Raw genomic sequence first — 18,149 nt, 5'->3', positions numbered from 1 at the left:
GGGTCCGGTGACCCTTCCTCAGAGCTTTTCCAGCAACTTTGTTTTTGTTGTTGATGTTGTTTGGAGTATTGTGTGCAGTTCTAGTCACCACATCATAGGAAGGATATCGAGGCTTTGGAGTCAGTGCCACAGAGGTTTTCCAGGATGTTGCCTGGTTTGGAGTGTATTAGGTATAAAGAGAGGATGGAATACTTGGATTGTCATTACTAGAGTGTTGCAGGTTGAGAAGTGCCCTGATAGAAATATATAAAATTACAAGACATGGATTAGTCAGAGTTTCTTACCCAGGGTGGAAATGTTAAACATTAGGAGGTACAGGTTTAAGTTGAAAGGGGGAAAATTAAAAGGAGATGTGTGAGGAAAGTTTTTTTACACAGAGAGTGGTAGGTGCCTGGAATCCTGCCAGGAAAGGTGGTAGAAACAGATACAATAGCAACATTTAAGAGGCATTTAGACAGATGCATGACCGACTGAGAATAGGGGTGTACAGATCATGTGCAGGCAGAGATGATTGGTTTAGAATGGCATCATAATCGGCACAAACATGGTGGGCCAAAGACCTGCTCCTGCGCTGTACTGTTCTATAATGTAGCAGAGCTGCATCAATGCTACTGTGACTTGCATCAACAGTCAGCTTCAATGACTCCCTGCAATTCAGAGTTGCTAAAATCGGTGAGATCATCAGCATAGTTTTCCAGTTGTAACAGGCACCGTGACATTCCTGAGTCTCTTCAACTTTTTTGCTTTTTTGTAATAAATTTGTCAAAAGAGCTAGGATAATGATCAAGCTTAGTTTAAACTTCTGATGAAATCCACTCCTGCCAACATATCCAATAATTTCAATTTTTGTCCCGGACAATCTGAAATTGAAGTGACCCGATCTTGTTTTGCACATCAAATCAGTACATTTTCTTTCCATTCATAGAAACTCAATCAAAGCAGAAATATGTTAGGTTAATTGTCGATATTGGATGTTAGTTGACCTTGTCCTACAGTGTAGCCCAACTAAGTCACTTTTGCTTTGGCAAGTTCACACATAACCAGATGTTTGATTAACACAAAAAAAGAAATTGCTGCAGAAACTCAGCAGGTCAGGCAGCACCTGGGGAGAGAAAGCAGGGTCAACATTTCAATTCCAGTGACACTTGTTTAGAATGGGTCCATTTTGTTAGATCTGCTGAGACTGTCCAGCATTTTCTGTTTTTGTCTCAGATTTCCAACATCCGCAGTTCCTTCTTTTAGTCCAGTTTTATAACCAAAGTACCTCTTTGTACTCCAGTCAAGTGTTGTGAATGTTTCCCCGAGTTTGACAGAATGAAACCAAGTTGTTGATACAAACCACAGTTATTAATCATTCAATGACTTTATTTGTTAATTAGTGGAATCCAGGTTTGGTTTTGCAGTTCTGGTCACCATACTGTAAGAAGGATGTGATTTCACTGGAGGGGTGACAGAGGAGATTCACCAGGATGTTGCCCAGGATGGAACGGTTCAGCTTTGAAGAAAAGCTGGATAAGCTTGGTTTGTTTTCTTAGGAGCACAGAATGCTGAGGTGGGAGGGAAGGTAATTAACTAATGCCAACATGTGCCATAAGTTTCACACATGGGACTTCTATTCCAACTTACATTATGTTTCCCCAAACCTCACTTTCCTCATTCACCACAATCAAACAGTTGTATTGAAATCAGCCTTTTATTTTTATTTTGTAAAACGATACATAGTCATGGAGGTGGACAAATTTCCTTTTAGGAGTACACAATTGTTCAGTTGCTCAGAATTTAAACATCAAATCATACTCTTACTTTAAAAGACAACCAGCAAAAAAAGAGCACTACCCACTGAACTCTTCACAGATTGAAGTGGAGGAGATTGCTAATAGTTGAAGTAATAACGCAAATCAAAATTAGGTAAAATATGAATTAGAAATATAGAATATAAGAGAAAGGATAGGCCATTTCGCCCTTTGAGCCTGTTCTGCCATTCAATATGATCATGACTGATTATTTAACTCAATCCCCTGTTCCCACTTTCACCCCATACACTTTGATTTGTCTAGCCCTAAGAAATATATCTATGTCTTTCTTGAAAACAATTAAGAATTAAACTTGCATTAAAGTAAGAACATACACGTGCATATCAGATTCAATTATTACCCAACAGGAAAGCAGAATTGTTCTTGGGATTCTAGGTCCTGCCTGGTTATGTTATTAAGCATTGAAATAGTTGATTTAGATTTTTGAGCTCATGTAAACAATTTAATATGTTGCTTGAAGTGACCAGACCTTGTTTTGCTTGTCAGTAGATTTGCTTTCCATTCCAGAAGTTCATTATTACAGAAATATTTTGGGTAAATGATCTAGTTTGGAAACTAGCTTACACTCTGCTGCTTTAACAAGCAAAATTCATTTGTTCATGTGAATACAATACAATCAAACTTGTCCTTGCCCTCAGAAAGGGCAGAGAGCATTCCACATTTCTTCAGTTTGCATTGCTGCTAATGGATTCGTACTGTAGTTTAGATTATTTCCTGCTGACACACTGATGCCACGGAGTTTTAGTTTCTTCAAGATAGATGATTTTAAAGAAATGCTCTCGGGGTCATCATACCAAACCTCGTGGTACTGATCATCTTTCTGCCATAAAAACCAAAGAGAGTTACCCAGATGGAAGGTACTTTTAGGTCAATACATAGCTCTAGAGACAATGCTGAACATCTTAAACAGTACCATCTAACATACATTACCTGCATTAAAAGACAGGTGTAGGTGGAATTTGAATTCATATCCTCTGGATTATTGATTCAAGAACATAACTGTAGGATGGGGATTTCTCTTGTAGAGTCACAAAGTTTCATCGAGTTGATTGGTTTGCAGTTTAACCAATCAAACTTTGAAAGTGAACAGGACAGTATGAAATAGGAGCTATAGAAGATCACTTGGCCCTGTGAACTTTCTTTGCTATTAAGGTAGATTGTGCTTGACCTTTAACCTCAGATCCACCTTCCCACACTATCCCCATTTCCGTCAGTTACCTTGACTCCCAATAATCTATTGGGCTCTGTCTTAAATGTATTCAACAAGTGAAAATGTTTAGCTCTTGAAGAAGAGAATTCAAATGATTCACAGCCTTTTGATTGGAGAAATTTCTCCTCATCTCAGTCCTACAAAGCCCAGACTTTATTCAATATTGTGTCCTGTGTTATAGAGTCATAAAGTCATATAGCACAGAAACAGACCCTTCAGTCCAACCAGTCCATGACGAACATAATCCCAAACTGAACTAATCCTACCTTCCTGCCCTGGCCCCTAAACCTTCAAACATTTCCTATTCATATATCCATCCAAATGTCTTTTACATGTTGTAATTGCATCTGCATTCACTACTTCATCAGGAAGTTCATTACACACGTGAACCACCCTCTGGGCAAAACATTTCTGGGTAGTAGTTTAGTAACCTTTCTGTGAGCTGCCTCCAAAGTACTTAGATATTTCCTTAAATAAGGGGACCAATACTATTCCACGTACTCCAGATATGATAACACCAATGCTTTGTGTAAATGAAGCATAACCTCTCAAGTCTGTATTAGGTTCCCTTCACAATAAACTGTAACAGTCCATTAGCTTTCCTGATTATTTGCAGGAACAGCCTACTAACCTTTTACAATTTCTGCACTGGGACAGACAGGTCATTCTGCTTCTCAGAGCTCTGCAACTTCTTATCACTTTGATAATGAGCTTTTTTATTCTTTCTACTAAAATGGACAATTTCACATTTTCCCATATTAAACTCCATTTGCCAGACCTTTGCCCATTCACTTAAACTAACGGTGACTCCTAATGGTTTCCATACATTCTTTACACTATTTACTTTCCTGTAATTATTGTATCATCAGCAAATCTGGCGTTTGTCTCCTTCATCCAAGTCATATATTTAATTTGCAATAAGTTGAGGTCCTAGCACTAAGGCCAAGCAGAAAGTGGTTCATTTATGCCCATTGTCTGTTCCCTAATAGCTATCAACCTTTTGTTGATGCCAATTTGTGACTCCCTATACCTTAACCTCTTTCTTTCTGCAATTACCTGTGGTATTGCATCTTATTATATGCCTTCTGGAGATCTTAATACTCTACATCTAATAGTTCCCTTTCAAAGAACACAATTACTTTGCATGATTGCTTTTAACTTCTCTTAGTGCCTTGCTATAATGTAGTTAACAACAGCTTCTACCATCTTCACTGTGACAAATGTTAATTTAACTGAACTGTTGTTTCCTTAAATCAGGGGAATTTTGAAAAATCAAAACCAATACATCAACTTTCACTTCTTTCAAGACCCTAGGATGAAGTGCCTCAGAGACCTGGGTCCTTATCAGCTGGCAGTTCCAATAATTTACTTGGCATATCTGCACTTTTTCTCCCTCTCTTCTGATTTCCTGATTTATAGCGATTTCTGGGATGTTACTTGTAACCACTACAGTGAAAACTAATGCAAAATATTTGTTTGATTCATTTGCCATCTCCTTATTCCCATAAGACCATAAGATATAGAGTCAGAATTAGCCCATTCAGCCCATCCAGTCTGCTCCACAATTCAATTATGACTGTAATGTTTCTTAGCGCCATTCTCCTGCCTAGTCCCCATAATCCTTGAATCCCTTACTGATCAGGAACGTACCCATCTCTGTTTTAAATGCACTCAATGACTTTGCACCAATGAGTTTCACAGAGTCACCATCCGTTGGCTGAAGAAATTCCTCATCATCTGAGTTTTAAAGGATCAACCCTTCACTCTGAGGCTATGTTCTCAGGTCCAAGTCTCTCCTACTAGTGGAAATATCTTCTCCAGTCCACATGCCCCTCAGTATTCTGTAAGTTCAGTCAGATCCCCCTTAACCTTCTAAATTGCCTACAGTGCAGACCCGGAGTCCTCAACCATTCCTCATATGACAAACCCTTCATAAAGAACAAAGTATAAAGAAAATTACAGCACAGGAACAGGCCTGTACCAATATGCTACCTGTCACAACTAAAACCCCCTACCCTTCTGGGGACCGTATCCCTCTATTTCCATCCTATTCATATATTTGTCAAGACGCCCTTTAAAAGTATCCGCTTCCACAACCTTTCCCAGCAGCGAGTTTCAGGCACCCACCACCCTCTATGTAAAAACACTTGCCTCATACATCACCTTTACTCCTTGTCCCTCACATCTTAAACCTATGCTCCCTAGTAACTAACTCTTCCACCCTGGGAAAAAAGCATCTTCCTGTCCACTCTGTCCATGCCCTTCATAATCTTCTAGACCTCTATCAGTTGTCTCTCAACCTCCATGGTTCCAGAGAGAACAACCCAAGTTTCTCTAAATAAAAACCAAAAGAACTGGAGATGCTGTAAATTAGGAACAAAAACAAAGTTGCTGGAAAAGCCCAGAAGGTCTGGCAGCATCTGTAAAGGGTGTCTGGTAATCTGAGGAAGGGTCACTGGACCCGAAACGTTAACTGTATCTTTCCTTCACAGAGCTTTTCCAGTGACTTTGTTTTTGTTTCAAGTTTCTCCAACCTCTCCTCATGCCCTCCATACCAGGCAACATCCTGGTAAATCTTTTCTGTACCCTCTCCAAAGCCACGACATCCTTCTGGTAGTGTGGCGATCAAAATTGAACATAATATTCCAAATGTGGCCAAACTAAGGTCGACAAAACTGCAACATTACCTGCCAATTTTTGAACTCAGTGCCCCGGTTGATGAAAGCAAACATGCCATATGCCTTTTTGACTACCTTCTCTACCTCCATTGCCACTTTCAGTGACCTGTGTACGTGTACACCAAGATCCCTCTGCCGATCAGTACTCTTAAGGGTTCTGCCATTTACTGTATATTTTCCATCTGGATTAGACCTTCTGAAATGCATTACTTCACATTTTTCTGGATTAAACTCCATCTGCCATCACTCTGCCTAAGTCAGCAACCGATCTATATCCTGCTGTATCCTCTGATGGTCCTCAGCGCTATCCGCAATTCCACCGACCTTTGTGTCATCCACAAACTTACGAATTAAACCAGTTACATTTTCTTCGAAATCAGGTCCCTACACTAATCCCTGAGGAATCTCGCTAGTCACAGCCCTCCATTCATCCCCAGCGTCATTCTAATAAACTTCCTCTGGGCCCCCTCCAATGTCAGCACATCCGTCCTTAAATACGAATCTCAAAACTGCTCACTTTTAAATGCAGTCTGACCACAGCTTCAACAGCCTCAGCAGTACATCTTGACTCTTGTATTCTACCCCTCTTGAAATAAATGTTGACATTGCATTTGCCTTCCTAAATATCAACTGAACCTGATTGTTAATCCTAAGAGAAACTTGAACTAGGACTTCCAAGTCCTAGATAATAAAATGTGAGGCTGGATGAACACAGCAGGCCAAGCAGCATCTCAGGAGCACAAAAGCTGACGTTTCGGGCCTAGACCCTTCATCAGAGAGGGGGATGGGGGGAGGGAACTGGAATAAATAGGGAGAGAGGGGGAGGCGGACCGAAGATGGAGAGCAAAGAAGATAGGTGGAGAGGGTGTAGGTGGGGAGGTAGGGAGGGGATAGGTCAGTCCAGGGAAGACGGACAGGTCAAGGAGGTGGGATGAGGTTAGTAGGTAGCTGGGGGTGCGGCTGGGGGTGGGAGGAAGGGATGGGTGAGAGGAAGAACCGGTTAGGGAGGCAGAGACAGGTTGGACTGGTTTTGGGATGCAGTGGGTGGGGGGGAAGAGCTGGGCTGGTTGTGTGGTGCAGTGGGGGGAGGGGATGAACTGGGCTGGTTTAGGGATGCAGTGGGGGAAGGGGAGATTTTGAAACTGGTGAAGTCCACATTGATACCATATGGCTGCAGGGTTCCCAGGCGGAATATGAGTTGCTGTTCCTGCAACCTTCGGGTGGCATCATTGTGGCAGTGCAGGACTTCCAAGTCCTGTTGTGCTTTAAATTTCCAAAGTCTTTCTCCATTTAGAAAATAGTCTGCACCTCTCTTCTTCCTACCAAAGTGCACAGCCTCACACTTTCCCATATTGTATTCCATCTGCCAATTCTTCGCCCGCTCTCCTAGCCTGTCCAAGTCTTTCTGCAGGCTCTCTGTCTCCTCAATACTACCTGTCCCTTCACCTTCCACCAGTCAGCCAACCCTCTATACATTTCCCCATACATGTGTTCTCCTGGACCGACACGCCTTTTCCCTTTCTTTTTGAAATATCAACAGAAGGTCTTACCACCTGCTCCTATATTTCCAGACATGTTTTCCCTCGTATTCTCATTTTACTTCCTTATTAGTCTTATAATTATTTTTTGCTTTTTTTAAATATTTGTACTATCTTCTGACTTGCCACCAATCTTTGCACAACTGAATTTTTTTCCCCTGAAGTTTGTCAAACTTACCTTGTAGACATAATATGGGGCTTTGTAGTTATCATCCCAGTACCTGCCAGTAATAGACTTGGGCAGCTGCTGTATAATATCTTTGTATGGGACCACCTTCGCTTTTTCAGAACTGCACCGAGCACCTCTGAAGGAATATTCTTCCAAATTACATCTACCAGGCTGTAAAATACAAAAAGGAAGACAAAAGAGAATTTGTGAGCATGGTTACTTTGCAAACTCTAAAAGGGCTCTGATAGAATAAAAGATAATTTATTTAAGACTAAGATAAGCTGGAATTCCATGTCTCAGAGGCTAGTGAATCTTTGGAATTTTCTACCTCACAGAACAATAGAAAATTAGTCACTGAGTACGTCAAAGACAGAGACGGCGAAAGTTTTAAGTGCTAACATCAGGGAAAAGGGAAAAATACAGAAAAATGGTGCTGAGGTGGAAGATCAGCGATAATGTAGTTGAATGGTGCAGCAGACCCGAGGTGCTGAATGGTCTACTGAGAGAGTCAGACATATACAGGCCCTTCAGCCCACCATGTCGACGATGACCAGCAAACACCAGACTACACTAATCCCATTTACATGCACTTCGCCCATAGCCCACTATGCCCTGGGCTACTGATGCTTCTTAAATGTTGAGTACTCACGACCTCCATGACCCTCTCAGGCAGTACTTTCCATATTTCTACCACCCTCTGCATGAAAATGGTTTTTCTCAGATCTTACTCCTCATTTTAAACTCATGCCATTCAGTCTTAGAAATGTCTGTCATGGAAAGAGATACTCATGATCTACTCTCTCTATGACTCTCAGAATTGCACATACCTCAATCAGACCCTCCAACACCACCCAAAACCTGGCATCCTCTGCTCCAGCGAAAACAAACCCAGCCTATCCAGTCTCTCCTCGTAACTGAGACTTTTCATCCCAGGTAACATCCTGGTGTTTCTCCTCTGCACCCTCTGCAGTCCAATCATGCCTTTCTAATAGTGTAGTGACCAGTACTACACACATTATTCCATCTGTGGCCTAACCAATGCTTTATAAAATTGTGACAAGACTTGTTTGCTTCAATATTCTACACCCCAGATTATGAAAGCCAGTATCCTGTGTTCCTTGGACTTAAGCACCAAGGTTCCTTTGTTCCTCAGTACTCCTTAGGGACCGACCATTTGTTGTGTAAACCTTCCCTTATTTTTCCTCCCAAAATGCACTGCCTCACACTAATGGAATTAAATTCCATCTGTCATTGCTCTGTCCAATTCACCAGCTGACCAACATCAGACTGTAGCCTGAGACCATCCTCCTCCCTATCAACAACACTCCTAATTTTCATGCCATGTGCAAACTTACTAATTATGCCTTCTACATTCATGTCCAAGTTGTTAATATACATAACAAACACAAAGTGTCCTAACACCAATCCCAATGATACACTGCTGGTCACAGGCTTCTAATCACAAAAACATTCCTCCACTATCAACCTTTGCCTCCTATTTGCAAACCAATTTTGGATCCAGTTTGCCATTCTTCCTTGGGTCCCGTGGGCTCTTATCTTTTTAGACCAGCCTTCCATGTGGGATCCTGTCAAAGGCCTTACTGAAGTTCATATAACCACGTCAACTGCACTACCTTCATTTAGGCACCTTTTCAAAAGACTAGACTAAATTAGTCAGACAGGATCTCTGTCTAACAAAGCCATGCTGACTATCCTTGATAATAAAATGTGAGGCTGGATGAACACAGCAGGCCAAGCAGCATCTCAGGAGCACAAAAGCTGACGTTTCGGGCCTAGACCCTTCATCAGAGAGGGGGATGGGGGGAGGGAACTGGAATAAATAGGGAGAGAGGGGGAGGCGGACCGAAGATGGAGAGCAAAGAAGATAGGTGGAGAGGGTGTAGGTGGGGAGGTAGGGAGGGGATAGGTCAGTCCAGGGAAGACGGACAGGTCAAGGAGGTGGGATGAGGTTAGTAGGTAGCTGGGGGTGCGGCTGGGGGTGGGAGGAAGGGATGGGTGAGAGGAAGAACCGGTTAGGGAGGCAGAGACAGGTTGGACTGGTTTTGGGATGCAGTGGGTGGGGGGGAAGAGCTGGGCTGGTTGTGTGGTGCAGTGGGGGGAGGGGATGAACTGGGCTGGTTTAGGGATGCAGTGGGGGAAGGGGAGATTTTGAAACTGGTGAAGTCCACATTGATACCATATGGCTGCAGGGTTCCCAGGCGGAATATGAGTTGCTGTTCCTGCAACCTTCGGGTGGCATCATTGTGGCAGTGCAGGAGGCCCATGATGGACATGTCATCAAGAGAATGGGAGGGGGAGTGGAAATGGTTTGCGACTGGGAGGTGCAGTTGTTTGTTGCGAACTGAGCGGAGGTGTTCTGCAAAGCGGTCCCCAAGCCTCCGCTTGGTTTCCCCAATGTAGAGAAAGCCGCACCGGGTACAGTGGATGCAGTATACCACATTGGCAGATGTGCAGGTGAACCTCTGCTTAATGTGGAATGTCATCTTGGGGCCTGGGATGGGGGTGAGGGAGGAGGTGTGGGGACAAGTGTAGCATTTCCTGCGGTTGCAGGGGAAGGTGCCGGGTGTGGTGGGGTTGGAGGGCAGTGTGGAGCGAACAAGGGAGTCACGGAGAGAGTGGTCTCTCCGGAAAGCAGACAGGGGTGGGGATGGAAAAATGTCTTGGGTGGTGGGGTCGGATTGTAAATGGCGGAAGTGTCGGAGGATAATGCGTTGTATCCGGAGGTTGGTAGGGTGGTGTGTGAGAACGCTCCACACTGCCCTCCAACCCCACCACACCCGGCTCGCTCCACACTGCCCTCCAACCCCACCACACCCGGCACCTTCCCCTGCAACCGCAGGAAATGCTACACTTGTCCCCACACCTCCTCCCTCACCCCCATCCCAGGCCCCAAGATGACATTCCACATTAAGCAGAGGTTCACCTGCACATCTGCCAATGTGGTATACTGCATCCACTGTACCCGGTGCGGCTTTCTCTACATTGGGGAAACCAAGCGGAGGCTTGGGGACCGCTTTGCAGAACACCTCCGCTCAGTTCGCAACAAACAACTGCACCTCCCAGTCGCAAACCATTTCCACTCCCCCTCCCATTCTCTTGATGACATGTCCATCATGGGCCTCCTGCACTGCCACAATGATGCCACCCGAAGGTTGCAGGAACAGCAACTCATATTCCGCCTGGGAACCCTGCAGCCATATGGTATCAATGTGGACTTCACCAGTTTCAAAATCTCCCCTTCCCCCACTGCATCCCTAAACCAGCCCAGTTCATCCCCTCCCCCCACTGCACCACACAACCAGCCCAGCTCTTCCCCCCCACCCACTGCATCCCAAAACCAGTCCAACCTGTCTCTGCCTCCCTAACCGGTTCTTCCTCTCACCCATCCCTTCCTCCCACCCCCAGCCGCACCCCCAGCTACCTACTAACCTCATCCCACCTCCTTGACCTGTCCGTCTTCCCTGGACTGACCTATCCCCTCCCTACCTCCCCACCTACACCCTCTCCACCTATCTTCTTTGCTCTCCATCTTCGGTCCGCCTCCCCCTCTCTCCCTATTTATTCCAGTTCCCTCCCCCCATCCCCCTCTCTGATGAAGGGTCTAGGCCCGAAACGTCAGCTTTTGTGCTCCTGAGATGCTGCTTGGCCTGCTGTGTTCATCCAGCCTCACATTTTATTATCTTGGAATCTCCAGCATCTGCAGTTCCCATTATCTCTGACTATCCTTGATCTGTCTCTGCCTTACCAAGTGTTAATTATCCTGACCTTGAGAATTTCCTCTAGCAATTTCCATACCACTGACATCAGATTAACTGGTCTGTAAGAATTTGGCCGATCCCTGCAGCCTTCCGTGAACAAAGAAACCACATTAATAGACAATAGACAATAGGTGCTGGAGTAGGCCATTCGGCCCTTTGAGCTAGCACCACCATTCATTATGATCATGGCTGATCATCCACAATCAGTATCCTGTTCCTGCCTTATCCCCATAACCCTATCCTCCAGTCATCTGGCACTTCATCTGTGGCCAGCAAAATATTAAATATCTCCACCCAAGCCCAGCAATCTCCTCTGTTATCTTCCATAGCAGCCTACATCTCATCAGGTCCTGGGAATTTATGTACTTTTATAGCCACTTTAACATGTAATATCTCCTCCTTATTAATCTTAACGTGTTCTAGAACCTCAACATCCAGCTGACATCCCTTGTCTAGCACTGCCCGTCTCTCGTAGGATTATCTATATGCTGGCAACTCTCCTGGATACACCCTGACTAATCCTTTCATTCTAAGGTGATACCAGTTAACTTTAATACCAGTTAAAGTTGAAATCCCCTACTGTAACATTGTTTCTCTTACACCTTTCTGTGATTTGCCTACTCCTGCACCTATTTCCTATGTTCCTACATGGTAGCAGCAAGACTGACCTCCAAGTTCACAGGCTATGGCAGAAATTTGACAGAAAAGGAATGATTAAAATCTCAAAACCAAAACTGAACATTATTCTTGTTCAGCAAGAACATTAAGAGTTACTGAACTGAGGAATTCAGATCATTAACTATCTAATGGAGTAATGGAAGAGGCTGAAAGGATTGACACATCTACTTTAGATCCTCCGCTCATTTTCTCTGCAAACAGACGTGGTTTCAGAAATGATCTGAGAAGGTTCTGTTTCCAGTCTGGAAGGAGCAGTTGAAGAAAACCTTCAAGGAAACAAAAGACTAAGTGTTTTAGTGAATATAAACCCAGACAACAGTCAGTGCTCACAAACAGAACTTAATGGAAAGTAAGAATAGAGGGTAAGGTATTAATAATATTAATTAAACAAATTGTAAGGGTTTTGAAGGTGAGTGAACTGAGGATACTCAAATAAAATTAGATGCTCTAATTGGACAGTTAATGTACCAGTAGGATGTGTTTTGAATAAACTTATTTTACTCTCATTCCTTATAAAATACAAATTAACCACTTTTCCTTACCTCAAAGAAGCGCTCACAGGGATAGTCATAACCAAACCATGGAATTCCCATTACCAGCTTTTTGGGATCAATACCAAGCTTAACATAAGCAGAGAGACCTAAAGGTGTAAAGAGATGACTGCATTAGATTAAGAATGATATAGATTGGGCAGGTCTTGAACCACGTGCTTGTGTTGCACATACCTGAAAAGACTTTATCATAGGGAGCATTTGCTTTTGCAAAGCATTCATCCCACATCTGACTCTGCACATCAAAGGATTTCACTATTAAGTAGTCACAGGCTTTTGCGAGTTCCACAAAGTCATAGCATTGATCATCCACGCAATGAGGAGACCAGGGTGCATTAAATGTAACCTGAGGACCAGAATATAATTTAAAGTTAAATTAGCCTTAAAACCTATGTTTGACCTAAGCAGTATTTATAAAAGTGGTTTCATAGAATCCTACAGTGTGGAAATAGGCCCTTCAGCTCAAAAAGTCCACACCTACCCTCAGAGTATCCCACACAGACCCATCCCCGTATAACCCACTTAATCTACACATCCTGAAAACCACAGGCAATTTAGCATGGCCAATCCACTTAGCCTGCATTCTTTGGACCGTGGGAGAAAACCAGAGCAGCCAGAGGAAGCCACACAGACACAGGGAGAATGTGCAAAATCCACACAGATAGTCGCCTGAGGGTGAAATCAAACCCGGGTCCCTGGTGCTGTGACACAGCCATGCGAACCACTGAATCACCGTGCCACATTTCTTGGAATGTGAACTTAGGGTAGCTTCTTAGAATCATAGAACCATACAATACAGAAGAGGCCCTTTGGCTGATTGAGTCTGCACTGACAAAAACTATTCTAAATCTAAAATAGCAAAGTGTGAAGCTGGATGAACACAGCAGGCCAAGCAGCATCTCAGGAGCACAAGAGCTGACAGCTCTCTCTGATGAAGGGTCTAGGCCCGAAATGTCAGCTTTTGTGCTCCTGAGATGCTGCTGGGCCTGCTGTGTTCATCCAGCTTCACACTTTGTTATCTCGGATTCTCCAGCATCTGCAGTTCCCATTATCATTAAATCTAAAATAATCCCATTTTCCTGCACTTAGCCCATGCCTTGAATGTTAAGACGTTGTAAGTACTCATCCAAATACTTGGATGCCCTCAACCACCCTTTGGAGACATTCCAGATTCCCGCCAATCTCTGGGTAAAATGTCTTTTTAACCCTAACTTTCCTCAAATCTACTGCCTTTCACCTTGAAATTATACGTCTTTGTCACTGACCCTTCAACTAAGGGGAACAGCTGCCTTCTATTCACCGTCTCCATGCCTCTTCTCATAACCATATACAACTCCATCAGGAACATCCCCTGCTTCAACCTTCTCTAAAGAAAACAACTTGAGCTTATCAAGCCTGTCTGCATTGCTGAAATGCTCCACCCAGACAACATCCTGGGAAATCTCCTCTAAGTCCCATTCAGTATAATCACATTTTTTTTATCGTGTGGTGACCAGAACTGCTAGTTCACCTGGGCCATCTCCAACACATCCCTCACCTTCCTGGACCTCTCTGTCTCCGTCTCAGGTAACCACCTAGAAACCGATGTCCATTTCAAGCCCACCGACTCCCACAGCTACCTAGAATACACTTCCTCCCATTCACCCTCCTGCAAAAATTCCATCCCCTATTCCTAATTCCACTGCCTCCGCCGCATCTGCTCCCAGGATGAGGCATTCCACTCCTGCACATCCCAGATGTCCATGTTCTTCAAGGACCGCAACTTACCCTCGCAGTGGTCGAGAACGCCCTTGACCGCGTCTCTCGCATTTCCCGCCACACATCCCTCACACCCCGCCCCCGCCACAACCGCCCCAAGAAGATCCCCCTCGTTCTCACATACCACCCCACCAACCTCCGGATACAACACATCATCCTCCGACACTTACGCCATCTACAATCCGACCCCACCACCCAAGACGTTTTACCATCCCCACCCTTGTCTGACTTCCGGAGAGACCACTCTCTCCGTGACTCCCTTTTCCGCTCCACACTCCCCTCTAACCCCACCACACCCGGCACCTTCCCCTGCAACCGCAGAAAGTGCTAAACTTGCCGCCACACCTCCTCCCTCACCCCCATCCCAGGCCCCAAGATGACTTTCCATATTAAGCAGATGTTCACCTGCCCATCTGCCAATGTGGTATACTGTATCCACTGTATCCGGTGTGGCTTCCTCTACATTGGGGAAACCAAGCAGAGGCTTGGGGACCGCTTTGCAGAACACCTCCGCCCGGTTCGCAATAAACAACTGCACCTCCCATTCGCGAACCATTTTAACTCCCAGTCCCATTCCTTAGATGACATGTCCATCATGGGCCTCCTGCAGTGCCACAATGATGCCACCCGAAGGTTGCAGGAACAGCAACTCATATTCCGCTTGGGAACCCTGCAGTCCAATGGTATCAAAGTGGACTTCACAAGCTTCAAAATCTCCCCTTGCCCCACTGCATCCGAAAACCAGCCCAGTTCATCCCCTCCCCCCACTGCATCCCAAAACCAGCCCAGCTTGTCCCCGCCTCCCTAACCTGTTCTTCCTCTCACCTATCCCTTCCTCCCACCTCAAGCCGCACCTCCATTTCCTACCTACCACCACATTCCCACCTCTTTAACCTGTCAGTCTTCCCTGGACTGACCTATCCCCTCCCCACCTCCCCACCTATACTCTCTCCACCTATCTTCTTTTCTCTCCATCTTCGGTCCGCCTCCCCCTCTCTCCCTATTTATTCCAGAACCCTCACCCCATCCCCCTCTCTGATGAAGGGTCTAGGCCCAAAACGTCAGCTTTTGTGCTCCTGAGATGCTGCTTGGCCTGCTGTGTTCATCCAGCTCCACACTTTGTTATCCTGCACATGGTACTGCAGTTTTGGCCTAACGAAGGTCATGTACAGTTCCAACATGACCTTCTTGTTCTTATATTCTATGCCTCAATTGACGAAGGCAAGCACCCTGTCTAAGTTCTTAACTACCCTATTAACCTGTCCTGCCACCTTCAGAGATCTGTGGACAAGCTCCCATGATCCCTCTGTTCTTCTGAACTTCCTAGTGCCCTGCTATTCATTGAATACTCCCTTGTCTTGTTAGTTCTTCCAAGTTTATCGCTTCACATTTATCAGGGTTAAATTCAATATGCTTAGAAATGGAATCAGATCAATAACACTAGCCAATGAGGAATTGCAGTTATCCACCTGGTATTAGATCCGTCTGATTATTATCTTGAAATTTTATGCGTGGTTCACACAATTTCAATGGCAGTTCAGGTAGTTTTCTAGGAAAATTCAGGCTAAAAGTGTAAAATGTCTTTAGCCTCAGGTCTGTGGGGAAATTTTAACAGGCATGCCAACCAGGTCAAGTCATGGGGAAACTCCAATCTTCAATTAAACCCTTAATACTAATACTGACTTTCAAAGAACTGTTTAGCATGGCGTCAAGAGACTGCACTGAACCATTACTTAAAACCATAAGTGAGAATCAATACCTTTTCACAATTATTGAATGTCTTTGGAGAAATTACCCAAAAATACAGCAGAAAGGTTATCTTACTACTTTTTACAAGACATGGGTTGCCCAAAGAAATACAATCAGACCAAGGATCAAATGTTACATCAGAAATTTTCAAACAAATAATGAATAGTTTTGGAACTGAGCAATTTAGCTCTTGTGCTTATCACAATCGCACAGTGCATTGGAAAGATGACATTAGACTTTGAAAACTACGATAGAGCTTATCTTCTTGAATAGTATGAATAGCTGAGCCTAGTTGTGAGAAACCATTTCAACTGGCTGCAGATACCAATGAAATCAATGTCAGCGCAGTGTTGTGCAGAAAATTGAGATGGGAAGCAAACAACCACTCAGTTATGTTTTTGAAAGAATGATTTTGTTTTGTCAGGAGAAATATTCAATGGTGGAGAAAGATGAACTGAAAAAATTTTGTCTCTACCAAATTTTGAGATCCAAATATCAAAAAGGCCGAAAGGAATGTGGGTGTTTCAAACAAAATAAAAGCAAATGTGTGAGCAAAATTACTTGTGTAGAATATGGTTATTATAAAAGTCATTGTATGTTTAATGTAAATATGTTATTACTGACAATGCAAACAGATGTAGTGCTGATGACAAATTTTGATAGAAGATTAAATTGCTTCTTTTGGATACCTTTCCTTTTTTTCCTTCCAGATAGTCAAAATAAAAGTGTATACTATAGTTTGGGAATTTGCTTTTTAAGGCAGAGATAAAGCAGAATTTTGCTTTAAGGTCCGTGGAAGTGATTTTTTTTTAACAGGTTAGCAAGCTGTTTTGAAAGAGTGAACTAGATATATAATTTCCAAGAGAGCATGAGAGTTAACATAAATGCCCCAATTAGAAACCTCTGGAATTAATTGATGGAGTGTTTACAATACTGAGTTTTATGATACACAGAAAAACACATGGTCAGGAGGCAAATGTGGCCTTAGTTCTGTTCAGCTCAGAAGAGTTAGATTTCAGTTCAGAAGAACACTTTAATCCTGGCAGAAAGAGTAGACTGTTCATTGTGTGGGAATCACACTCACTAGGAGAGTTTCAATTGGTTTTTAGAAATTCCAGATTGTGAGAGTTTGTAGAAGTCTCTTGGCTATTAGAATGGAAAAGGAATCCAGGGCTTCAACTTGAAGAATGTCCCTAGGCCATGAATACTAGACAGATTTAATTAGGTAAGAAATTAAAGTGTTAAGGTAGAAGTAGGACATCAATAAGATTGAGTAACTCCGAAGGCTGAGAAAATGCCTCAATCTTTGTTTATAATCTTGTCTTTATAATTAAATATAGAAACACAAAATGTCTTGTTCTTTTTAGAAAAAGGCTTTTACCTGGGATCCTGGTATTTTTTCGTGGAACATTTCTACAGTATCCCTAATCATCCTGGTTAGGCCATTGTAAAGTGTAGATTCATTGTTAATCGCCTGCCTCACTTCCATATTGATGCCATCCATATGCAGCGTTTTTACAAAATCAGCATTGCGAGTGATCCATCTCTTGCTGTGAATTTGATCAGCCAAAACATCAAGGTTTATCTTTGCTGGGAAACAGATTAGAAAGAGCAGTTTACATCTTCGACATCACTTGTATAACATGGTCTGAAATCACATGACAACAGTTTACAGTCCAACAGGTTTATTTGAAAACACAAGTGTTCAGAGCCTTACTCCTTCAGGTGAGAGTGAGAGAGGTAGCATCAGACATAGAATTTACAAATAAAAGATCAAAGGGTCACACCACTGATAAGAATGTATTAATCAAACCTACGATGCTGTTAAATATTTAATCAGTTAGAAGGCTTTAATAGATTCATATATATATGTAAATCCCTGAATTCCTTTTAAGTCACTGTCCTGAGAGAGTTACAGGTTTTATCAGTATAAAGAAAAGGTGACATTATCGGTCAGACAATGCATGTTAGCTCTGAGGCCTTGCATTCTATCTTGTTCAAAAAAGCATACAATTTATAGGCATTCAGTCAATGTGGTGTTTTTAAAATTCTTATTTTAGAAATAAAGCCAGTCTGACTCCAAACCAAAACAGAAACAGATTCTAAACAAGGCCTCACACCTAACATACATTGTCTGACCTAAAACGTCACCTCTTCTTTACACTGATAAAACCTTTAGTTCTCTCACGGCAGTGACTTCAAAGGAATTTATGGATTTACATACA

At 43.3% G+C, this 18,149-nt stretch overlaps 1 protein-coding gene across 1 annotated transcript in view; it reads right to left on the bottom strand.

The window, feature by feature from the left end:
* Window positions 1-1,974: 1,974 nt before the first annotated feature.
* The window catches only part of LOC125456364 (di-N-acetylchitobiase-like), a 33,784-nt gene continuing 17,609 nt past the window's right edge, over window positions 1,975-18,149 (bottom strand). Inside the window, exons 6-10 of the mRNA XM_059647696.1 lie at window positions 17,306-17,514; window positions 12,592-12,763; window positions 12,409-12,506; window positions 7,419-7,580; window positions 1,975-2,634 (exon numbers count right to left, since the gene is read on the bottom strand). Coding sequence (XP_059503679.1) covers window positions 2,449-2,634; window positions 7,419-7,580; window positions 12,409-12,506; window positions 12,592-12,763; window positions 17,306-17,514 — 827 coding nt within the window. The 3' untranslated portion in view covers window positions 1,975-2,448. The remainder of the gene's footprint in view (window positions 2,635-7,418; window positions 7,581-12,408; window positions 12,507-12,591; window positions 12,764-17,305; window positions 17,515-18,149) is intronic.

Source organism: Stegostoma tigrinum, chromosome 8 (assembly GCF_030684315.1).
Source record: "Stegostoma tigrinum isolate sSteTig4 chromosome 8, sSteTig4.hap1, whole genome shotgun sequence".
In the NCBI taxonomy this organism is placed as follows: domain Eukaryota; kingdom Metazoa; phylum Chordata; class Chondrichthyes; order Orectolobiformes; family Stegostomatidae; genus Stegostoma; species Stegostoma tigrinum.
This window is presented reverse-complemented; position numbering and strand designations above follow the sequence as displayed.